Source organism: Salmo trutta, chromosome 7, assembly GCF_901001165.1.
Source record: "Salmo trutta chromosome 7, fSalTru1.1, whole genome shotgun sequence".
NCBI lineage: Eukaryota > Metazoa > Chordata > Actinopteri > Salmoniformes > Salmonidae > Salmo > Salmo trutta.
In genome coordinates, this window is record NC_042963.1 from 21006174 (window position 1) to 21032351 (window position 26178).

A 26178-nucleotide genomic window follows, 5' to 3' on the forward strand; every position below is an offset into this window, starting at 1 on the left:
CTAATACGCCTTTTTTTTTAGTTCTGGTATCGTTTTGGTATCAATATTGAAGTAAAAATTCAGGTATCGTGACAATACTAAGTCTGTCTTGGCAGCATCTGTAGCATACTGCACAGCCAAACTCATTTTCAAATAGACAAAAAGAAACACTGGTCTAAAACAAGCAACTACTTCTCCTTGGGGCAGAGAGCTAGCTTTGGTGTTTCCCCGTTTCTTTTTTCAGAAAGGCTGTTTGATTTCATCAATCTAGAATCCATTTTAAGCTGCAAAGGCCAACTGAGGCAAGTATTTGTTTTTATCTGGCAAACTTAAAATGCTAACGTTATTTTGACCAAAATGACTGGTGTAGAAATGACGAAATGCTGAAAGAATCGCAGCTATGGATGTGATCCATGTCTAATGCAGAGCAGCTGACTGTGCTGGTTCGATCTTGAGTGGACCATGGCATGGTTGGAAAGTTGATTGAAACTGTTCCATCGACGAGAGCAGCTCGCCAGAAAAGGAAAACTTGGCACAGGCCCTGCTTTTTCTTTGTGTGTTTTCAATTATCCGCCACCCCGTTTCAAAGGAAGTCACAAACACTCAACTTCAAGACAGGCATCCACTTCAATGATTCCGATTTGGGGCTGAACTGTGTGACACAAAAAAGGGAGACAGCCTGCACCGATCACAATGAGGCGGTTTTACATTCTCTGAAAAGGGACTGCGATGGTGGTGGCATTATAGCTTGTTATCTGTGGGTAGGAAAGGCTGCTTTCCGTCTTAAAATGACACTGAACATGACAAATGGAAATGTCTCCCATGGAGTCTGACGAGAGAAATGTTGGCCTACTTCTCCCGTTTGACTTAGACGGCCTCGGCATTCAAGATTTCTGTCTTGCCTACCCCATTTCAAGGGCTGTACATGCTATGAATGCAAGGCTGTATAAAAGCCCTGTGTGAGAGCCGGAGCTAGCCTTTTGCTGATGAAGAGGAATCGCTGTTCCACTGCAGCCAGGCAGGGGGAAGGCACTGCCCTTCCATTAGACGCGTGGGGTGGCCATTTGAGAGCTCAACGAGATTGGAACATAAGAGGCGAGCTTTGTCTGCCCAGTTTGCTGCCTAGTTTTCTGCAGTAATCAGAATGTTACTCAGGCATCTCGGAACAGATGGCTGGAAAGCGAATGGTGGGTCTGATCTCTACACACAACCCCCGTCTTTGGATTACACACCCTGACAGAGGAGCGGAGAGGGAGTCTGGACTGGAAGAGAAACACGAGTCAGAGGCTGTTCTAATGTGAGGGCTAACCCTACTAGATCACAAGGGAGATTTCAGATCAAAAGGTTAATTTCTTCTGAGGGCGTGTGCGTGTATGAGAGAGATAGTGTGTCCCTGCTATGCTGAGTTCAAGTGTGCTAGTGCTGGTGGGTGTGTGCCTAGGTTTAACTGTTAACTGTTTAAATCAGTCCCTCACAGACCGTCTGTCTCCCTGCTCCTCCGTGAGCAAAAATAGAATTTCAGTGGTGTAAGCTAGTTATTGTTAGGCTCTGTTCTCAAAGCTATGGCTGTGGCTCTGTCTGATGGTGCAGGCCAGAGGTCTGTGAGGGACTGATTTATTCATCCCGCTCCCGCAGCTTCTCATAATGCACCCACTCACACTTGCTGGCTTTCTGTCAGACTCTCACCCGCTACTGCAAGAACTGGTCCTGAAAACCAGTCCCACAATGTTATTTTAGGCATACAGTACGAGTCAAAAGTTTACACACCTACACATTTTTCTTTATTTTTTACTATTTTCTACATTGTAGAATAATAGTGAAGACATCCCAACTATGAAATAACACATATGGAATCATGTAGCAACCAAGTGTTAAACAAATCTAAATATATTTTATATTCTTCAAAGTAGCCACCCTTTGCCTTGATGACAGCTTTCGAAACTCTTGGCATTCTCTCAACCAGCTTTATGAGGTAGTCACCGGGAATCCATTTCAATTAACATGTGTGCCTTGTTAAAAGTACATTCGTGGCATTTCTTTTCTTAATGTGTTAGAGCCAATCAGTTGTGACAAGTTAGGGGTGGTATACAAAAGATAGCCCTATTTGGTAAAAGAGCAAGTCCATATTATGGCAAGAACAGATCAAATAAGCAAAGAGAAACAACAGTCCATCCATTACTTTAAGACATGAAGGTCAGTCAATGTGGAAAATGTCAAGAACTTTTAATGTTTCTTCAAGAGCAGTTGCAAAAACCATCAAGCGCTATGATGAAACTGGCTCTCATGAAGATCGCCACAGGAAAGGGAGACCCAGAGTTACCTCTGCTGCAGAGGATAAGTTCATTAGACTTACCAGCCTCAGAAATTACAGCCAAGACACATCTCAACATCAACTGTTCAGAGGAGACTGTGTGAATCAGGCCTTCATGATCGGATTGCTGCAAAGAAACGACTACTAAAGGACACCAATAAGAAGAACAGACTTGCTTGGGCCAAGAAACACAAGCAGTGGACATTAGATTAGTGGAAATCTGTCCTTTGGTCTGTACAGACCAAATTTGAGATTTTTGGTTTCAACCGCCATGTCTTTGTGAGACGCAGAGTTGATGAACGGATGATCTCTGCATGTGTGGTTCCCACCGTGACGCATGGAGGAGGTGGTGTGATGGTGTGAGGGTGCTTTGCTAGTGACACTGTCTGTGACTTATTTAGAATTCAAGGCACACTTAGCCAGCATGGTGACCACAACATACTGTAGCGATACGCCATCCCATGTGGTTTGCTCTTAGTTGGACTACCATTTGCTTTTCAACAGGACAATGACCTGGACAAACACCTCCCCGCTGTGTAAGGGTTATTTGACAAAGACAGGGAGTGATGGAGTGCTGCATCAGATGACCTGGCCTCCACAATCCCCCGACCTCAACCCAATTGAGATGGTTTGGAATGAATTGGACGGCAGAGTGAAGGAAAGGCAGCCAACAAGTGCTCAGCATATGTGGGAACTCCTTCAAGACTGTTGGAAAAATATTCCAGGTGAAGCTGGTTGAGAGAATGCCAAGAGTGTGCAAAGCTGTCATCAAGGCAAAGGGTGGCTACTTTGAAGAACATAAAATATATTTAGATTTGTTTAACATTGTTTTGGTTACTACATGATGTGCTATTTCATAGTTTTGATATCTTCACTATTATTCTTCAATGTCAAAAACAGTAAAAATAAACAAAAACCCTTGAATGAGTAGGTGTCCAAACTTTTGAATGGTACTGTATGTGACACAGTTCACTTGCCAGCCATGGTCCCAGCAATTTTGCACCCTATAAGCAATATCAAAGTGTGCAAAAATAACCTAAGAAATAGGTTAAATTACCAAAGATTGTCATATGGCCCATTATATTAGTCTAACGGTATTACAGACGTAGTTTGAAGAGAGCAGAGTTGGTGACTTACAATTTCTCTTGAGCTACGTTTTATAGCCTACCTTTTAGGAGTGGGACGATTTTCAGACAGACAAATATGGGTGATCAATATTTGTAGGCAATGTAGTAAAATGTAGCCTTATCCTATTTAGGAAGTACATTTCATTGGAAAGATAATGGCCCATTGCTTCTCCGCCCGTGCATAGGCTATAGCCTATTCTATTTAATTGAGACCACAAGCGCTCCTGATCTCTGAGCACATAGCTACTGAAGTTGAAGCAGCAAGAATGATGAAAGCGGACACGTTTTGCATATAGGATATATCCTACTTTTTAGGAGGACGATTAGCAGACAGAGACAAATAAATGGGTAATCAATATTTATTGAAAATCAAAAAGGCGCAAAGCTCCCTCACCATGGTAGCCTATTCACGCGGTAAGCCTTTTCCTTTTCAACGACGATTTTTAATTGCACCTCGACTAATGCTGGTTGACCGCCCTCCACTTCTTTCCACGATCAATATTTATTGACAGGCACTGTAGTATAGTTTACAGTTGAATCATATTTACTTTAATTTCCTTGGCAAGATAACGGACATGTGATTCTCCAACCATGTATGGGCAGCCTACTCTATTTAATTGAGCCCGCACATATACTAGGCACACTTGTTCTCACACGCCCAACTAGGAAGAGAGCTAGGCAACCTAACGTAAAGCAGCGAAGTCTGAGTGTGTGTCAATAACGCAACAAAGATGTGCTTTTAATACAATAGGTAGGCTAACGCCATACAAAGCAGAAAGACGGCCGTTCACAAATAATCTGCGGAACGACAAACATATTTTAACTAGTATGGGCTATGTGGGACGCTAGCGTTACAGCCAGTGAAATAGCAGGGCGGTAAATTCAAAACAACAAAAATCTCATAATTCAAATTTCTCAAACATACAAGTATTATACACCGTTTTACCCTCTCTAGGGTAGGGGGCAGTATTTTCACATCCGGAAAAAAACGTACCCGATTTAATCTGGTTATTACTACTGCCCAGAAACTAGAATATGCATATAATTGTTTGATTTGGATAGAAAACACCCTAAAGTTTCTAAAACTGTTTGAATGGTGTCTGTGAGTATGGCAGGCCAAAACCTGAGAAGATTCTGTACAGGAAGTGCCCTCTCTGACCATTTCTTGGCCTTCTATACTCTCTTTATCAAAAACAGAGGATCTCTGCTGTAACGTGACACTTTCTAAGGCTCCCATAGGCTCTCAGAAGGCGCCAGAACGTTGAATGATGACTTTGCAAGCCCCTGCCTGAAAAACAGTAGCGCATTTGGATAGTGGTCGATCTGAGAACAATGAGACGGGCGTGAAGAGGCCATTTTACATTTTCAGTCTTTGAACGAAAAAGACGTCTCCCGGTCAGAATATTATCGCTATTTTACGAGAAAAATCGCATAAAAATGGATTTTAAACAGCGTTTGACATGCTTCGAAGTACGATAATGGAATATTTTGAATTTTTTGGTCACGATACGCGTCCGCGCATCACCGTTCGGATAGTGTCTTGAACGCAAGAACAAAACAGAGGATATTTGAACATAACTATGGATTATTTTGAACCAAAACAACATTTGTGGATGAAGTAGAAGTCCTGGGAGTGCATTCTGACGAAGAACAGCAAAGGTAATCCAATTTTTCTTATAGTAAATCTGAGTTTGGTGAGTGCCAAACTTGGTGGGTTTCAAATTAGCTAGCCCGTGATGGCGAGCTATCTACTCAGAATATTGCAAAATGTGCTTTTGCCGAAAAGCTATTTTAAAATCTGACACCGCGATTGCATAAAGGAGATCTGTATCTATAATTCTTAAAATAATTGTTATGTTTTTTGTGAACGTTTATCGTGAGTAATTTTGTAAATTCACCGGAAGTTTTCAGTATGTTTGCTAGTTCTGAACGTAACATGCTAATGTAAAAAGCTGGTTTTTGATATAAATATGAACTTGATTGAACAAAACATGCATGTATTGTATAACATAATGTCCTAGGAGTGTCATCTGATGAAGATCATCAAAGGTTAGTGCTGCATTTAGCTGTGGTTTTGGTTTTTGTGACATTATATGCTAGCTTGAAAAATGGGTGTCTGATTATTTCTGGCTGGGTACTCTCCTGACATAATCTAATGTTTTGCTTTCGTTGTAAAGCCTTTTTGAAATCGGACAATGTGGTTAGATTAATGAGAGTCTTGTCTTTAAAATTGTCATATGTTTGAGAAATTGAAGTAATAGCATTTCTAAGGTATTTGAATATCGCGCCACTCGATTCCACTGGTTCTTGACTTGGTGGGTCGATTTCGTCCCACATACCCTAGAGAGGTTAAAGATAAGATTCTCCTTAATCTAACCACAGTGCCTGATTTCAAAAAGGCTTTACGGCAAAAGCAAAACATTAGATTATGTTAGGACATCACCTTGACAAGAAAAACCACACAGCCATTTTCCAAGCAAGGAGAGGCGTCACAAAAACTTGAAATACAGCTAAAATTAATCACTAACCTTTGATGATCTTCATCAGATGACACTCCCAGGACTCAATGTTACAAAATACATGTATGTTTTGTTCGATAAAGTTCATATTTATATCCATAAACCCCATTTTACATTGGCACGTGATGTTCAGAAAATGTATTCCCACTAAAACCACCGGTGAATGATCACATCAATTTACAAAAATACTCATCATAAACGTTGATATACTTTACAACAGTTATTGAAAGAATTATAGATATACTACTCCTTAATGCAACCGCTGTGTCAGATTTTAAAATAGCTTTTCGGCAAAAGCACAATTTTCAATATTCTGAGTACAGATCTCAGCCATCAAAGCAAGCTATACAGTTACCCGCCAAGTTCTGGAGTCAACTAAACTCAGAATTAGTATTATAAATCTTCCCTTACCTTTGCTGATCTTTGTCGGAATACACTCCCAGGACTTCCACAAGAAATGTTATTTTTGTTTGAAATACTCCATATTTATGGCCAAATACCTCCGTTTTGTTCGCGCGTTCAGGTCACTAATCCAAAGGCATAACACGAGATCGCAGAACCATAGACTAAAAGTCAAATATTTCCATTACCGTTCATAGAAACATGTCAAACGATGTTTACAATCAATCCTTAAGGGTCTTTTTAACATAAAACGTCGATAATATTCCAACCGGACAATAGCGTATTCATTACAGAGGAAAAAGGAAAGGCGTGCCAACGTGCCCGCGCAGTAAACAACTCACTGGTCCCAGGCAGTCCACTGATTGACTGAGCTCCTATTCTCTGCCCAGTAGCAGTAGACGGATGAAACAAGTTTCTAAAGGCTGTTGACAGCCAATGGAAGCCTTAGGAAGTGCAAAATGACCCCACAGACACTGTAGTTTGAATAGGGATTAGATAGAAGAACTACAAGTCACTTCCTGGTTGGATTTTTTCTCAGGTTTTTGCCTGCCATATGAGTTCTGTTATATTCACAGATGTCATTCAAACAGTTTTAGAAACTTCAGAGTGTTTTCTATCCAAATCTACTAATAATATGCATATCCTACGTTCTGAGCCCGAGTAGTAGGCAGTTTAATTTGGGCACGTCATTCATCCGAATTTCCGAATACTGCCCCCTGTCACTAAAAAGTTAATCTCAAAATTGTCTGCCTGACCGCCCACTCCCAAACGCATCATGAAAAATGACCACCCCGCTGCAATGATATCTGTCAGGTCCCAAAAGAGATCATTGCGACGGGGTTGACATTTTTTATGATGCAGGCCTCTAGTGCAGGTATGCACTCCACTGGAGCTCTGCTATGTGGCGTTACTGTGGAGAAGGAAACGAGGGTTGTGGTACAGCACCACCTTTCCCCGCCTGGGTCGCATAGAAAATACACACACGTACACAATGGCTGACTTCTAGAGTTTAAACCCAGAACCCGTATTCCAATAAGGTCGCCAGAATGCAGAGAAAACAGAGAAAGATTGCAAAACCGGTCCCCCCGGTCACTTGATAGGATGGATCCAGAGAAACAGACACGGAAATGGGAGAGAGTCCAAGTTTTGTCTCTCCCTGCACCACCCCTCCTCCCCGTTTGCACAGCCCTGACTAACCCTGAGTTGTAATACAATAGCACCAGTCATAAGTCACCATGGGCAGTGAGAGAGGGAAAGAGAAATACAAAAAAATGAAACTATTGAGAAGAGAAGGGCTGCTCCCAGGTGCACAGGAGACCTCCTGTCACGCTATAAAGCCCTGGATTTGACTGTGAGAGCGCTGGAGCCTGACATTTCACAGGCGCTGCTTACACCCAGACACATTCCCTACAGAATACTCCACACTCGAGAAAAAGGAGAGAAGTGGGAAAAGAGAAAGAGATCCAAAAATACCTATTCATTAAAACCACTGCTCCAGGAGTTAATTCAAGGAGTTAAAATATAGACAGTCTAATAAAGACTGGATGAGAAACCTGAGCCCTGACTGACTATCAATCAAACTTTGCAGCGGGATAAGAAAGTAAAATTGTTTGAAATGAGTCTAAATAAATCATGTCTGGATTCACTGCTGAGAGAGGAATGCTAGAAAGCTTTAAACCCCTTGTGCATACAGCACTTTTGCTACAGTAGAGTCCATTGATCTCCACGCAGGTTGCGGTAACTGGCAGTGAGGAAGGTGTCTGGTGCTGATTCAAAATGAAGGCTCATTCTTTGTGAGCTTGGCATTTAGCTGGGAAATTACAGAAACCGCTTGCATTGCTAATTAATGAGGAGGTAGCCTATTGGCAACAGAAGCTCACTTGACATCCAGAAATCAACTTCAACTCCTGAACTTTAAGGAAAGGCCAACTACCACAGGCCACAGTAAATTTGTAATGCCCTGTTTGGAGCATTGTGCAAGCAAATGCAGACCTTTTTGTGGTAGAATGATCCCCATTTTACGGCAGGGCACTTAGTAGGAAAAAGTGTAATTACGTAAGTGATGAGGTTTTTATGACAGCCTATATTGTCTAAAGAGATGAGACAGACTGTAGACAACCAGGAGACATTAAAATAATCGTCAAAAGCGGATTACGAGGGATTTCAAAAAGAGAGTCTCTCATTCACCTCAAGTAATTCCATCTCTGGCACAGTGGAAACATGCAATCACCATCACTGAGGTTAATGTCTGTACAGGCCACTGCAAATTCCCTGTGTTGTCCAAACAGGAAAGGCATGTGAAGGTCATGACTGTAGAAAGGGTGCTGTTAGCCAGTGTCAGCTGCTGACGACTACATAATGTCAGAAATGGACTATTGATGAGATTTTAAGGGCCACACAGGATGATACCATGTTTTTTTGCTAAAGAATATTGTAATTTTAATGCGACCAAGCCTTTAACCTCTCTAAGGGGTGTGGGATGCTACCGTCCCACCTGGCCAACATCCAGTGAAATTGCAGAGCACCAAATTCAAAAACAGAAATACTCATTATAAAAATCCATAAAACATACAAGTGTTATACATCGGTTTAAAGATTAACTTCTTGTTAATCCAACCACGGTGTCAGATTTCAAAAAGGCTTTACGGCGAGAGCATACCATGCGATTATCTGAGAACAGCGCCCAGCAGACAAATCATTACAAACAGTTACCAGCCAAGTAGAGGAGTTAAACAAGTCAGAAATAGTGATAAAATGAATCACTTACCTTTGATGATCTTCATATGGTTGCACTCACAAGACACCCATTTACTCAATAAATGTTTGTTTTGTTCGATAAAGTCCCTCTTTATATCAAAGAACCTCCGTTTGTTCGCGCGTTTTGTTCAGTAATCCACATGCTCAAAGGCAGTCACAACAGACAGACGAAAAATCAGAAAAGTATCAGTAAAGTTCGTAGAAACATGTCAAACGAAGTTTATAATCAATCCTCAGGTTGTTTTAAGTCATAATAATCAATAACATTTCAACCGGACAATAGCAGTATAAAAGGAAAACAAGAAAGGCGTGCTCTCGGTCGTGCGCATGAAAAACCTCTGGGACACTGCAGTGTCCACTCATTCAGAGTGGTCTTACTCCCTCATTTTTCAGAATACAAGCCTGAAACAATTTCTAAAGACTGTTGACATCTAGTGGAAGCCATAGGAAGTGCAATTTGAGTCCTAAGTCAATGGATACTGTAATGGCATTCAATAGAAAACTACAAACATAAAAAAATGCCACTTCCTGGATGGATTTTTCTCAAGTTTTCGCCTGCCATATCAGTTCTGTTATACCCACAGACATTATTTTAACAGTTTTGAAAACTTTAGAGTGTTTTTTTAATCCAAATCTACCATATGCATATCCTAGCTTCTGGGCCTAAGTAGCAGGCAGTTTATTTTGGGCATGCTTTTCATCCGGAGGTGAAAATAGTGCCCCCTACCCTAGTGAGGTTAATGTGTCTAAACAAAGGATTACTTATTGACCCTAGAGAGACGACAGAGATATCTTGTCCTTTAGTCACAGGATTTCCTGGCCTGCCGGCATGATCCTCACAGAGGGAGTAAACTGCTTCCTCTCCTCCTCCCACACCCAAGACAGACACAGCAAGAATGAGTTGAACTGAATGCCCCCTACCATTGAATGATAGAGGTTGAAAATGGAGCAAGATGACACATGAAACCTCCCGCCACAGAGTTCAGCACTCCCCAAGCTCCAAAGATAAGCAGAGAACCCTCTCAATGGAATACGGATGGATGTCCTCTTCTATACAGCAGAAGCAGCTATCACACAGCTCATAGCGAATGAAACTTTGATACCTTTTCCTGTCGATCTTACCAAGTTCCATCCGATGAAGACTTTGAAAAGCATACTATAAAGATGACATGGAGAAGAGTAGCCAGTAATTATTTCTAGCCTGAAAGTGCCCCCCAGCTGACTAACTGCAGGCTGGAAAATGCTGAGGCTCTTCGACACTCTCCCCCCCAAAAATCTGCTGCCAGAACAAGACATCCAACACTGCCCCTGGAGCTTCACTTTTGTCTCAGCGTATGGCGGTGACATATGGCTGACAGTTGGAACTGATCTCCTGGTGCAAAGCCTCTTCTAGAGATGGCTTGTCAATACTCTCCAGCGTCTCTGTCAGAAACCTTATCAGAGAGCAGCGGCACTCAGGTTTGTCACATCTTTGGCATCCGACACGCTGAAGCCTTCCACCACCCCCTCCCCCACTCCTCCCCCCGCTATGTCAACAAGCAACTTGTTTAAAAACAAGACTGCCCCTTTGAGTGCCTGAGAACATCTTCTAGAACGTTCGAAAACGGGGGCCTGGGTTACTGCTCAGGCCTTTTACTAATGGCAGTGAAGGGTCTGAGCAGTAACCCATTGTTGAAATGACTGGCATACATAAAAGGACAGGCATCTGCAATATGTAGTGGTACAGACGGACGCTTATGTTGGGTCTTGCATAACATACTTCACTTGTTTCTGGGCTATGGGGTGAGTACAGCAGCGTGAAAGTCCCCTGAGGAGCCATTAGTGTTAAGATGGAGCCTCATGCACTACTTAACACACCCATCAAATTCAGTGATTACATGAGAGGTTTCGAGACAGTACAAAGCTCTTATCCCCCACACAGAGAACCAGATTACGTCTGTAGCTCACTCAATTTGAAAGCAAAGTGCTACATTAAAACGTAATAAATCACTTGTCAAGGCGAGCTAGATATGCTAATATTCCAGCAGCAAACAAACAGACAGCATCTGCTGTAGTTCAAAGCAGTTGACTTAACAGCAGCCAAGCGCAAAATCCAAGACAAGACAGCTTGTTACTTACCTTTTCACTTTTCACTTTCTTCAGGTTTCTGCATTCACTGTTGTCCATCTCTTCTGGATCACATTTAATGGCTAACGGTGGTACAACAATCCCTGTGGAATCCAGGGCGATATTCCCAAGTGGTTCGGCCACAGCCAAGTCTGTATTTTGCGTACCCTCAAATGGGACGCTACGAGGGCCCGCCAAAGGCTGATTTGGGGCACCTAACTCCTTCTCAGTATTAGCCACTCCTGTAGCCACAACTTCACTTTTCTCCTTCTTACTTTTCCCAGAGCCCACCTCCTTGTCTTTCTTTCCACTAGGAACATTACGGGAGGCTTTACTGCTCTTCTCAGCACCCTTTCCAGAGTTGGTGTTTGTTGTGGGACCTGTGCCAATGGCGGGTCCCGTAACCTCGCCCTGGGTTCGCACCTGGGCCTCTTTCTTTGCCCCGTCTGTAACCGAGGCCTTGCCACTTTCCTTTGAGTTCTTACTTCGCTTGGATTTGGGTTTACTCTCTTTGCCTTGAGCAGCGGGTACAGGGCTAACAAATTTTATGTTGTCGGGTAGAACTGCTACAGCGCTGGGAGGGGCAGCCATGCCCCCACCGTCTTTAGTGCCAGACATCTCAAGTTTGTCCTTTTCTAGGTCTGCGTCAAGGTCAATGATCAGATTGCCAACACCTATATCCCATTCATCACCGCTGTCATAAGTGTCCACCGCATTAGAGTCCACACCTTTCCCGCCTGCAGTGCCACTGCTTAGGGACATCTTAGTGCCAGCGGCCCAGGCGCGCCACAGTTAAGTCTGACCTTCTCAGACTACTGGAGGCAGTGGGAGAAGGGTTACAGCAGCTTTAGGGTCTTCTCGGTATCCCCTTCCCAGTAACCCACATTGTTGCCCTGTAAAGAGAAGAGAAAATGTGTGAAAATGCTGCAGTCAGAAGCTCTTAACATACCAAGATAAACTATAATGAGATCATTAGAGATTCGAATCAAGTATAGCAGGAAAGAAATCAGGGCTTGACATTAACTTTTGAGAGGCCTCTTGTCCCCCCCAAAAAAGGTCTGTAACTCCATTATTACAACATTGTACGATGCCACTTCACAACATAAAATGCATTACTATATTTTTTACCATAGAAAATCAGAAGAAAATGTAGGCTACACTGTGTCTATTGGCTTCTTTGCATATTCAAGCCAGTCTCAAAATACAACACTCCTTTTTAGGCTCTCTAGGTAGGATGGTTGGCCCCCCTTGTTAGGCTATAAAATATTGTAACACAACTAAATACTTTTTATGTCTTTATAAAACAATTCCCTACAGGGCTCGAAATTAAGGGCATCCCGTCGTCCCTGGGACGATAAAAAATATATCTACGGTTCAAAACCGACAGTTCTAGGACCACAGACCAAAATTCATACAACCCCTGCACATTAAAAAAACATTAAAAAAATAGCAATGAGGCTCATGCAACAGATCTGACCATTTATCTTAAAAATGTTGACAAAGTTGTATTTCTTCATATTATAAGCTCAACAATGCGCATAGGCTACACACGAATGTTCCAAATTGCAATTAGAGGTAAAACACAGTTCTCAAAAGCGCACCGCACGTGTGATCGGTTTCATGTGACATAGATGAAAATATCCATTAGATATTAAGAAAAAGCAGAGCTCTAAAGATGCATCAACTTGCATGGGTTAGGGATGGATTGAAATGTACACAATGGATACCTGCAGGAAAATGGGGGTCATGCTTTTTCAATTCCAGTCCAGGGGAAGGTTTAATAATGTTTCAGTCTAGTCCAGGGGAGGGTCATGTAATTTGTAATTGATGAAATGTCAATATTTATCAGTGTTTTAGAATTAGTTGCTCATTAGGCTACATATCGATGTGTGCCCGCTGCCGACCCTCATCTCTGATTCTCCGCTGGGCGCGCAATACCAAGTGCACCTATAGGCTATTTAGTGGGGTCTCAATCAAATAATCCATAGCCTATAGGCTAGCATTTCCCAAATTCAGTCCTCAGACCACAAGGGGTACACGTTTTGTTTTTTGTCCTAGCAGTACACAGCTGATTCAAATAATGAACTCATCAACAAGCTTGTATTATTTGAATAAGCTGTGTAGTGTTAGGGCAAAATACAAAACGTCCACCCTTGAGGTCCCCAGAACCGAGTTTGGTGAAACGCTGCTATAGGCTTCGAAGTTCATGCTTGGAGAAGCACAGAGCAAAGTTATATTTCTAAGAAAGTTTTATTTACACCATCCCAGCAGCTAAACTTCATTACATACTGCAATGGACATTGCAACCCTGAGCCCTGGCCTGCTCTTGCTGATCAAATACTTTTTTGTGTGCTGCCTAACCAATAGCCGTGGCACAATCGATCGGAAATGGTGCTGAAAGTAAGCAAATTCAAGTAGGCATAATTCTTTTAAACCGTCTTCATTTTAATTAGACTTTACTAACAACAAGAGGGCTTTGTGTTGGGAGCCTATTTGTCCCCATTTAAGAAATAAGAGGTGGTCCTACCTGTTTGACAGACAAAATGAGGCTATAGGCTGCTATATCCATAGATTTGTCAGTCATTTCCTCCATTCACCTTGCACTGTTTTTGATGGGGTATGAGAGGGTATGACATAGGCCTACTTTTTATTTACCTACCCCTTATTAGCTTAAGTTAAGAAAATAAAACAGATCTGATTATATAAAGTGAACTATAAAGAACACTTTGTCACGTAATGCTTTATGATAGAAGCATGTTGTAAAATAACCGGGAAAGACGTGACTCCGATGCATATGGGGATATCATTGTTTCATTTACAAGACATTCAGAGGCTGAGCTACAACCTACTATAATCTAATTCTTTCACTATCAATTGATTAAGCTATTCACTTTCTGTACAATAGAAAATGTTTAAAACCAGACAGCTTTTAGGGAAACACTTGTGACCTTCTCTCGTTGGATTAAGCCACGGAAGAAGAGTAGCCATCAGTTAAAGCTTACATTTTTCTGTGTCAGTAGACCTTATTTTTGAAAGTACCATGATCAGATTCCTAATGACATCTCAGATTAAATTATTTGTAAACAGGGACAGCTTCGTTGCAAACACACCGATTTGACAAATATGATAAGATGAACACATAGGCCTCTCTCTCTCTGTCCATTTTTAGCCAGTAATTTAGGTAATTTGTGTGGTATAAAAAAATTATTCAGCTAATATGTAAAATGACGTAGAATTGCATGAAACTTTTATAAAAGGCCATTTTTTTCTCGGCCCTGCAAATACGATGATAGATTTATGCAATGCTTTTACTATAAATGGGATATTTCCGACCATACTCGTCCACAGTGGACTGCGAACACACAACCTTCTGGCCTGCAGCCCTTTGCAATACCAAAATTCCTGCGTTGCCATGTAATGCTTACAGGACGAAGAACCGTATCTAAAACGGCATATCTAAGGCTCTGGTCTGTCCAAGAAGTGAGGGTAGACAGTTCTCTGCTATTAATTATTATTTTGGGGTATAGGGGAGGGTCCGTTTTTCTTTCTTCAAGCATTTAGGGAGGGTTCAGGTAAATAAAATAAAAAATGGAGTGCCATCCATTTTCATTTCAGAGAGGTCTGATTTTCTCCATGTCACCCTTATAAATGTTCACGATTATGTGTACGATTATGCATTTGGCTGCAGTACAATACAATAATTGGCATGCTTCATAAAATGACATAAAACGTCTAAGTTTAAAACAATTAAATGTATGGTTAAATAGTTTCCAAAATGCTTACCACCGCCGCTCAGATTCAAGGTCGGTGATGTGCGGTGCGCAATATTTCTGTAATTAAAAGTCTCATTAAAGTTTGTCTACATTTTCTGGCGCATCCCTCATGTTAGCATCAGTTTGGACATGAGTCTGTAACCAATATGCAAGTAGGCTTTTTCATTTATGTAGCCTACATGAAAAATAGATTGTAATATTATTTTACTTATCCATTCATAAAACTTTAATCTATATTCTTCTTGACCCAGACATCAGAACAAGCGTTCATTTCGAGCCCTGGAAAGTATCCACTTTCAGAAAGTATTGTAGACATTTGCCAAACCTCCAAATCACATTCAGACAAAAGTATGTAGTATGTATAACCTGGAAGTAGAGCCTAAGTATTGTTTTCCATTAGTTTACTCCAATTAGGGAAGGGGTGGTAAGGTTAGGGGAAAAGAATAAAGAAAATACATAAACAATATATACAGTACAAGTCAAACGTTTGGACACACCTACCTATTCAAGGGTCTTTATTTTTACTATGTTCTACATTGTAGAATAATAGTGAAGACAAAACTATGAAATAACACATGGAATCATGTAGCAACCACAAAAGTGTTAAACAAATCTGAATATTTTTTTATATGAGATTCTTCAAAGTAGCTCCCCTTTTCCTTGACAGCTTTGCACACTCTTGGCATTCTCTCAACTAGCTTCATGAGGTAAACACCTGGAATGTATTTCAATTAACAGGTGTGCCTTGTTAAAAGTACATTTGTGGAATTTATTTCCTTCATGCATTTCGTCCAATCAGTTGTGTTGTGACAAGGTAGGGGTGGTATACAAAAGATAGCCCTATTTGGTAAAAGACCAAGTCCATATTAGGGCAAAAACAGCTCAAATAAGCATCATTACTTTAAGCCATGAAGGTCAGTCAATTAGGAACATTTCAAGAACTTTGAAAGTTTCTTCAAGTGCAGTTGCAAAACCATCAAGCGCTATGATGAAACTGGCTCTCATGAGGACCGCCACAGGAAAGAAAGACCCAGAGTTACCTCTGCTGCAGAGGATAAGTTCATTAGACTTACCAGCCCCAGAAATTGCAGCCCAAATAAATGCTTCAGAGTTCAAGTAACAGACACATTTCAACATCAACTGTTCAGAGGAGACTGTGTGAATCAGGCCTTCATGGTCAAATTGCTGCAAAGAAACCACTACTAAAAGGACACCAATAAGAAGAAGAGACTTGCTTCGGCCAAGAAACACGAGCAATGGACATTAGATTGGTGGAAATCTGTTTTGGTCTGATGAGTCCAAATGTGAGATTTTTGGTTCCAACCGCTGTGTCTTTGTGAGACGCAGAGTAGGTGAATGGATGATCTCTGCATGTGTGGTTCCCACATTGAAGCATTTAGGTGGTGTGATGGTGCTTTGCTGGTGACACTGTGAGTGATTTATTTAGAATTTAAGGCACTCTTAACCAGCATGGCTACCACAGCATTCTGCAGCAATACACCATACCATCTGGTTTGCGCTTAGAGGAACTATCATTTGTTTTTCAACAGGACAATGACCCAACACACCTCCAGGCTGTGTAAGGGCTATTTGACCAAGAAGGAGAGGGATGAGTGCTGCATCAGATGACTTGGCCTCCACAATCACCCAAACTCAACCCAATTGAGATGGTTTGGGATAAGTTGGCCACAGAGTGAATGAAGGAACAGCAGCCAACAAGTGCTCAGCATATGTGGGAAGAGAATGCCAAGAGTGTGCAAAGCTGTCATCAAGGCAAAGGGTGGCTACTTTGAAGAATCTAAAATATATTTTCATATAACACTTTTTTGGTTAGTACGTGATTCCATATGTGTTATTTCATATTTTCGATGTCTTCACTATTATTCTACAATGTAGAAAATAGTAAAAATAAAGAAAAAACCCTTGAGTGAGTAGGTATGCCCAAACGTTTTTACTGGTACTGTATATATTTAGAAAAAAATGTAATATGGGGGATTGGAAATTATGCAGTTGCATTGATAGAAGCCAAAATCTGCAATATTAAAGCTGATGTACAGAGAATACTTTCTAAACTGTCTGTTTGACTTAAAGGGTCGCACACAACCCACCGAATGTGGATCTCTGGTTGGTCTACAGATCGTTCAGAGCACTGTTAACGTCTGACTGTCAACACTTTCGCGTGATTCTACGTGCAAAGTGCAACAGCTTTGCTCATCATAAACTGTACCATTCCAGACAAAGAAAAAAACAATAACCAAGTTTTCTCGATGCACTCAAGTTCAAGGAGAAAGCTGCCTTTGGGTTTATAAGCCACATGCATGCCAACAGTGAGCTGGGCTTTGCCAGGGAGGGTGAGGTTTCCACAAACCCCAAACACATATGGAGTCCATTTCCTCTTTTACCAGTAGGTTGACGTCAGGCAGGACTAAAGAGACCCCTGAAATCAAAGCCACAAGCCCTGACCCAGAGATCAATCTCCTTTCTCCTCACCAGAGCTCCCCTGCCACAGGATATTTAGTCTAATTAACACCCTGACATATCAATCCAATGAGGTCAACAACAGCACGAAAACAAGGTTGAATTCTACTGCTGGCGTCAAAGCCTGCATGCCCTCTTCGCTCTCTATCTCGAGTCTGAATGAGCCATAGCCCCAAGACTTAAGCTAATGGAAGAGAATGAATAATATGTCAGCATTAATGAAGGTCTTAATGGAGGCAACCACGCTCTTATTAGGCCTACCTCTCCATTATGAGAGACATTTAATGTAACACAAAGAGATTTGCATTCATATCAGTGGGGGTGGGAGGTCCTGACTTACAAAGGACACACTAACACTGGCATTGTTCTTGGTTAGGAAGTTCTGGTTGATCTTAGTCAGCCGGTACAATCAAACAGACCAAAATGTAAGGCAAAGACAGTCTTCATAACCAGTTTTGCTCTGAGCTATTGGTATTCCTCACCCTAGCCTGTTTACATGTGACAGACCAATAAAGAGCGAAACAAGACCCAGGCGTTTTATGGGCCCTGACACAAAGCCTCCATTGAGGCACATCACAGCCCTTTGCCGCTTTTGCTTTCCTAACACTGGGTCAAAAACAACTTGTGTGCAGGAATAGGAGCATCTCTTTCACAAGCCTCCTTTTCAAGGCACTTATCGTATGAAAGCATTGGTGTAACCGCTTCGCCCCTCATGACAATAGAAGGCTTTTCACACACACACAGAGAGACAGAGAGAGAGACAGAGAGAGAGAGAGAAAAAAAAGCTGGGTGAGGAGAGGTCAGATTCCCCATCATAGCCTACAGTTTAGGGCTACTGTAAGGATTAAAAGTAGGGCCCTATAAAATCCGCGTTGCAGAGGACACGGACGGAATCCAGACTATAAAACGGAATTCAACAATATATATATTTTTTATTGAACTTAATAGAAAATTCATGAACTTGCCTAAGTTAATCAACAGACATGAACCAAACGCATCGGTGATTTGTATTTTCCTAGAACTTTCTAAAATGGCACAGGAATGCCCCTGTCTGTGTTTGCGGTGCGTGCATATGTTTACACTTTGTGTAGCCGTTAAAGATGATGCTAATGATAACCTTCTTCTGGTAGAGATGGAAAGGCTTTCCCAAATGAAATGTTAACTACAAAGTAGAATATGCCTACCTAATGCCATCATGATTATTTGCATCAATCCAGTGGTCATTTGATTTGCAAACTCTAACCACGAGTGCAACAGAAACATCACTAACGAAACAGGTCTCTTGATGGTGCACACTTGGACTTAAAGGGTAACTACACCCCAAAATCCAAATTTCTTCTATTTTACCCAGACCTCAAGTGGTCTCCTGATGTGGTTTAAGCATTGTTGTGGATTTAGAACAATCCTCAAAGGGCCTGATTGGTGTCACACTTGGTCCCAGCCCCAGCTAACACACCTGATGCCAATAATCACTAATCATTACCTTCAGTTTAGAATGCAATTAGTTTAAAATCAGCAGTGTTTGCTAAGGATGGGGAAAGTGTGACATCACTCCATCCCCCAAGGTCTGGAGTTGCCCATCCCTGATTCAGAGCATCGGTTTTGGTTGTTTTTCCTATTAAAATGGTGTGATTTTGAGAGTGAAAACCTGGGGGGAAAAAAAATTGAAAAACTGAAACCTGGCAAATAAAACAGATTTTATAGGACCCTATAAAAAAGTATGTCATGCCATTATTGACTTATCACAGATGCTAATTAAACCCCTGGCTATGTGTCAGAAAATAAAGCTCAGATTCAATTCTCCTACTCGCACTTGGGATGTTTGCATAGAATGATAGCCGCATTCTGAAAAGAAAGTCGATTTGTCAAAGGCTGATAATTGAATCACAACACACAAAATCCTCCAGGGATCCTACAGGAAAAAGGAGATAGTCAGTGGATAGGTATCCATCCACATAGCCACTATTTACAGCTAGGTCAGCATTGGATTCTTGCTCTATCTAGCTCTGGCTGTGTTGCCGAGTGCTCAGCTGAACTCTGACACGCTTGGAGGCAGGTTCAAATGCTCTGTTGGAGATTGATTGGCTGTGTGGCTAGATGGTCAGACAGGGGTGACAAAAACTCTCAAATAGTCTGGTCTAATCCTTTAGATAGCAGCTCTCATCAGGCTCAAGCCCTGTGACTAACATTCAAATCAAATAAAATCCCAACACAAAGACCTAAGAGGCCACAGAATCAGGAGGAATCTTGTCACAAAAAGACAGTAAAACATACTGCACAAATTGATGGGTTCTACTTGATAAACACTTAGGCCTAGCTGTCTGACTATCAATTAGGGCTGGGAATTGCCAGGGACCTCATGATACAATATTATCACAATAATTAGATAAGGATACAATATGCATTGAGATTCTCATGATTCTCTATGTATTGTAATTCGCTACTGCGATTTATTTATGATTAGATATTCCAAACCCAGAAAACACACACACACACACCCCCTTTGGCTGAGGTATCAAATTGCATGGGGAATATTAGGACTGGACGGTATACCGTATTTAACTATATACCGTTATTGATGCACAGACCGGTGTGGGTTTTTACTTTACCTTCTAGAATGGTATTTGAATGTTTGGTTTGTTAAATGTGATACATCCATTTCTATAGTTTACTCTGCCACTTGAGTCATCCCTCTCCATGCCGCTTTCCACAGACCTGATCCCACCCACTCACTCACTCAAGGAGCGCATTTGTTGTTGCTTGACCACGAGACACTTTCGTTCAGTCTGCATGGTCAATGCAGCACATGCAACAATGTCGATGACAACGATGTTGTTTCCATTTTGAACTAAGTATAAATCCACAAGCGTTCTATAATTACAATATTAGTTTGTGTTACTTACATCTGCAAACAGCTAGCTTGTATTTTATTAGCAAGTTACGATTTAGCTTGTTAGCCACTAATGCTAGCTAACTAGCTATTAAAAGTACTGAGTCAGAGCAAATGAAGCTAGCTAATACAGCCTGATCCCAGTACTGGTGGAGGCATAAATCAGCATGTTGTTTGTGCAACAGTATCTTCTAAATCGAAGAGGAATAGGCGAAGTATGAATATGTTGGCTACATTAATAAATATTTAATGTAGCAAAAGATTATAGGGTCCCCTAGGAAACACTGAACATCACTTTGGTTCCTACCCTGTCACAATAACTCGTCCATGGCATTTTCATTCGTTGTCATGCCCACTATTATTTATATTCTAACTATAGAATTAGAATAAACATTCTATTTCCAAGATTCCAAAAGTTCACCCAAGTGTTTTGATCTAAATCGCAATTGCAACATTTGGTTAAAAATAAGTATTTTTTTTAATTTAACTAGGCAAGTCAGTTAAGAACAAATTCTTATTTACAATGACAGCCAAGGAACAGTGGGTTAACTGCCTTGTTAAGGAGCAGAACGACAGATTATTACCTTGTCAGCTCAGGGATCCTATCCAGCAACCTTTTGGTTACTGGCCCAACGCTCTAACCACTAGGCTACCTGCCGCCCCGGTGGCCTAATTTATTTGCCCATATCATGGCAGTGTGGATAATATGTGTGAAATACTTGTTATTGTATGTGATATCAACAGAGAGGTATATTTTCTGGGTGATTTTAAATATTGACTGGCTTTCATAAAGCTGCCCACTCAAGAGAAAGCTTCAAACTATAACCAGTACCTGCAACCTTAAGGTTATCAGTCAACCAACCAGGGTAGTTACAAACAGCACAGGAATGAAATCAGCAACATGTATTGATCACATCTTTACTTATGCTGCAGAAATGTGCTTTAATGCAGTTTCCAAATCCAAATGTGATCACAATACAGTAGCCATATCTAGGAAAACCAAAGTTCCAAAGACTGGGCCTCATATTGTGTATGAGGTCATACAATAAGTTTTGTTGTGATTCCTATATTGATGATGTAAAGAATATTTGCCGGTCTGTGGTGTGTAATGAGGAGCAACCAGACGCTGCACTTGACACATTTATAAAACTGCTTAATCCAGTTACTAATAAGCATGCACCCATTAAGAAAATGACTGTAAAAGTATTAAATCCCCGTGGAATGATGATGAATTTAACATTTGTATGGTTGAGAGGGATGAGGCAAAAGAAATGGCAAATAAGTCTGGTTGCACTACCGATTGGCAAACGTACTGGAAATTGAGAAATCATGTGACTAAACTGAACAAAGAAGAAGAAACTGTACTATGAAACAATGATAAATTATATAAAGAATGATAGTAAAAAGCTTAGGAGCACCTCAAATGAAATTTTGGGTAAAAAGGCAAACTCCGCTCCATCATTTATTGAATCAGATGGCTAATTAAATCACAAAACCCATTGATATTGCCAATTACTTTAATGATTTTTTCATTGGCAAGATTAGCCAATTTATGCATGACACGGCAGCAACAAACGCTGACACTACACATCTAGATGACAACTGACTTTCACCACGCTAATAGTTGAAGGACATTCAAAAAGCACAGTGAATTACTGAAAATTGGCTGAGAGAAACTGCAAAAAATATTGTGGAAGCTGTTTTGTTAGACTTCAGTGCGGCTTTTGACATTATCAATCATAGATCATGCTGCTGGAAAAACGTGTATTATGGCTTTCTAAGCCTCTCTAATATAATCCAGGGAGAATCAGGAATTCCGCAAGGCAGCTGTCTAGGCTCCTTACTTTTTTCTATCTTTACTAACAACTGGCTTTGAGTAATGCCAGTGTGTCTATGTATGCGGATGACGCAACACTATACACATAAGCCACTACAGCGAGTGAAATTACTTTAACATTTAAATAGCTGCAGTTAGTTTCAGAATGGGTGGCAAGGAATAAGTTAGTCCTAAATATTTGAAAAACTAAAAGCATTGTATTTGGGACAAATCATTCACTAAACCCAAAATCTCAACTAAATCTTGTAATGTATAATGTGGAAATTTAACAAGTTGAGGTGACTAAACTGCTTGGAGTAACTCTGGATTGTAAACTGTCATTGTCAAAACATGTTGATACAACAGTAGCTAAGATGAGAAGTCTGTCCATAATAAAGCGCTTCTCTGCCTTCGTAACATAACTATCGACAAGGCAGGTCCTACAGGCCCTAGTTTTGTCGCAACTGGACTAATGTTCAGTCGTGTGGTCAGGTGCCAAAGACAAACCTCTGAAAATTACAATTGGCTCAGAACAGGTCAACCCATGGAGGTCTGGATTTGGAGTCACACTCAAAATTAAAGTGGAAAACCACACTACAGGCTGATCCAACTTTGATGTAATGTCCTTAAAACAAGTCAAAATGAGGCTCAGTAGTGTGTGTGGCCTTCACGTGCCTGTATGACCTCCCTACAACACCTGGGCATGCTCCTGATGAGGTGGCGGATGGTCTCCTGAGGGATCTCCTCACAGACCTGGACTAAAGCATCCGCCAACTCCTGGACAGTCTGTGGTGCAACGTGGCGTTGGTGGATGGAGCGAGACATGATGTCCCAGATGTGCTCAATTGGATTCAGGTCTGGGGAACGGGCGGGTCAGTCCATAGCATCAATGCCTTCCTCTTGCAGGAACTGCTGACACACTCCAGCCACATGAGGTCTAGCATTGTCTTGCATTAGGAGGAACCCAGGGCCAACCGCACCAGCATATGGTCTCACAAGGGGTCTGAGGATCTATTCTCGCTACCTAATGGCAGTCAGGCTACCTCTGGCGAGCACATGGAGGGCTGTGCGGCCCCCCAAAGAAATGCCACCCCACACCATGACTGACCCACCGCCAAACCGGTCATGCTGGAGGATGTTGCAGGCAGCAGAACGTTCTCCACGGCATCTCCAGACTCTGTCACGTCTGTCACGTGCTCAGTGTGAACCTGCTTTCATCTGTGAAGAGCACAGGGCGCCAGTGGCGAATTTGCCAATCTTGGTGTTCTCTGGCAAATGCCAAACGTCCTGCACGGTGTTGGGCTGTAAGCACAACCCCCACCTGTGCACGTCGGGCCCTCATACCACCCTCATGGAGTCTGTTTCTGACCGTTTGAGCAGACACATGCACATTTGTGGCCTGCTGGAGGTCATTTTGCCGGGCTCTGGCAGTGCTTCGCCTGCTCCTCCTTGCACAAAGGCAGAGGTAGCGGTCCTGCTGCTGGGTTGTTGCCCTCCTACGGCCTCCTCCACATCTCCTGATGTACTGGCCTGTCTCCTGGTAGCGCCTCCATGCTCTGGACACTACGCTGACAGACACAGCAAACCTTCTTGCCACAGCTCGCATTGATGTGCCATACTGGATGAGCTGCACTACCTGAGCCACTTGTGTGGGTTGTAGACTCAGTCTCATGCTACCACTAGAGTGAAAGCACCGCCAGCATTCAAAAGTGACCAAAACGTCAGCCAGGAAGCATAGGAACTGAGAAGTGGTCTGTGGTCCCCACCTGCAGAACCACTCCTTTATTGGGGGTGTCTTGCTAATTGCCTATAATTTCCACCTGTTGTCTATTCCATTTGCACAACAGCATGTGAAATTTATTGTCAATCAGTGTTGCTTCCTAAGTGGACAGTTTGATTTCACAGAAGTGTGATTGACTTGGAGTTACATTGTGTTGTTTAAGTGTTCCCTTTATTTTTTTGAGCAGTGTAGTTCTGGGATTTGTCCACTGGGAAAGATCTAGCAGCGGACATAAGGAGAGACGAGACAAAACTACCCAATTATAGAACAATGTGTTGTAGGACAGCTGAGCTGACTCAAGACCGGGCATTCAACTCAGTTTATAACATTTCCATGGTAACATGTCAACCCAAAGACAACTTTCATTCACATTAACAACTGACTGCAGGAGCAATGACAACACTCACCTACCTACGCATTAGCCAGGCAGCCTCTACCATGGCTAGCCTAAACATAATTTGGAAACAACTCTCTAATCTGAAAACAAAACTTAGCCTGGTCATCTCCATCCTGATGTATGGCTCAGAGTCATGGAACCTCACCCTGGAACTCACGTCATCTGGATGCCTTTGACTCCAAGTGCCTCTGCCGCATAATGGCATCATATGGCACGACCACATCCCAAACTCCGCAATACTGCAAAAGACGGAACAACCCCGTCACCCTCCTGGTCAGATCCTCCTGACACTGACTGTCAACCGGTCCGATCAAACCCACCTCTGGAGGCTGCCCTTAATTGAGCCCAACTGGCCACGCCCGAGAGGAAGACTGAGGGCCAGGTGGTCTGACCAGTTGGAAGACCTACATAACCTGGGACTCAACACCACATCAGCCTGGGACCTGGCCCAGAATAGGAAAGTGTGGAGATCCATTTGTCAAGGCCCTATGCTCCAAGGAGCGAGTGAAGATGAGTGAATGAGAGAGGGCCTCTGTCATTTCTTAATTACCAAGCTTCAAAACGAAGCCAAATCAGGAAGCTCAGTCCACCTTTAATGAATTTACCTGCAAAAAAGCAGAAAACTATTCACAGACCTACTACCTGTAGTTTGGTAATTTTTCAACGCCGATACAGATTATTGGAGTACCAAAAAAAGCCGATACTGATTAATCGGACGATTTTTATATATTTGTAATAATGACAATTACAACAACACTGAATAAACACTTATTTTAACTTAATATAATGCATCAATAAAAATCTATTTAGTCTCAAATAAATAATAAAACATGTTAAATTTGGTTTAAATAATGCAAAAACATCAGTGTTGGAGAAGAAAGTAAAAGTGCAATATGTGCCATGTAAAAAAGCTAACATTTAAGTTCCTTGCTCAGAACATGAGAACATATGAAAGCTGGTGGTTCCTTTTAACATGAGTCTTCAATATTCCCAGGTAAGAAGTTTTAGGTTGTAGTTATTATAGGAATTATAGGACTATTTCTCTCTATACCATTTGTATTTCATATACCTTTGACTATTGGATGTTCTTATAGGCACTATAGTATTGCCAGTCTAATCTCGGGAGGTGATAGGTTTGAAGTCATAAACAGCGCTGTGTTTCAAGCATTGCGAAGAGCTGCTGGCAAATGCAGGAAAGTGCTGTTTGAATGAATGCTTATGAGTCTGCTGCTGCCTTCCGCTCAGTCAGACTGCTCTATCAAAACATAGACTTAATTATAATGTAACAAACAAACAGAAATACAAGCCTTTGGTCATTAATATGGTCAAATCTGTAAACTATAATTTCGAAAACAAAACGTTTATTCTTTCAGTGAAATACGGAACTGTTCCGTATTTTATCTAACGGGTGGCATCCCTAAGTCTAAATATTGCTGTTACATTGTACAACCTTCAATGTTATGTCATAATTATGTAAAATTCAGGCAAATTAATTACGGTCCTTGTTAGGAAGAAATGGTCTTCACAGAGTTCACAACGATCCAGGCAGCCCAAAAAGAGAAGAGACACAATTTCCCTAGTTAATATTGCCTGCTAACATTCATTTATTTTAACTAAATATGCAGGTTTAAAACAATATACTTGTGTATTCATTTTAAGAAAGGCATTGATGTTTATGGTTAGGTACATTGGTGCAACGACAGTGGTCTTTTCAAGTACGCGCATGTTAAATCGTCACCCGTTTGGCGAAGTAGGATGTTGATGATAAATTAACAGCCACCGCATTTATTATTTGCAACGCAGGACAAGCTAGTTAAAGCAGTAATATCATCAACCATGTGTA

General features: G+C 41.6%; 1 protein-coding gene across 1 annotated transcript in view; it reads right to left on the minus strand.

The window, feature by feature from the left end:
- The window catches only part of znf609a (zinc finger protein 609a), a 180074-nt gene that overhangs the window by 85367 nt on the left and 68529 nt on the right, over window positions 1-26178 (minus strand). Inside the window, exon 2 of the mRNA XM_029758354.1 lies at window positions 11214-12094. Within this exon, the coding sequence (XP_029614214.1) occupies window positions 11214-11963 (750 nt within the window). The 5' untranslated portion in view covers window positions 11964-12094. The remainder of the gene's footprint in view (window positions 1-11213; window positions 12095-26178) is intronic.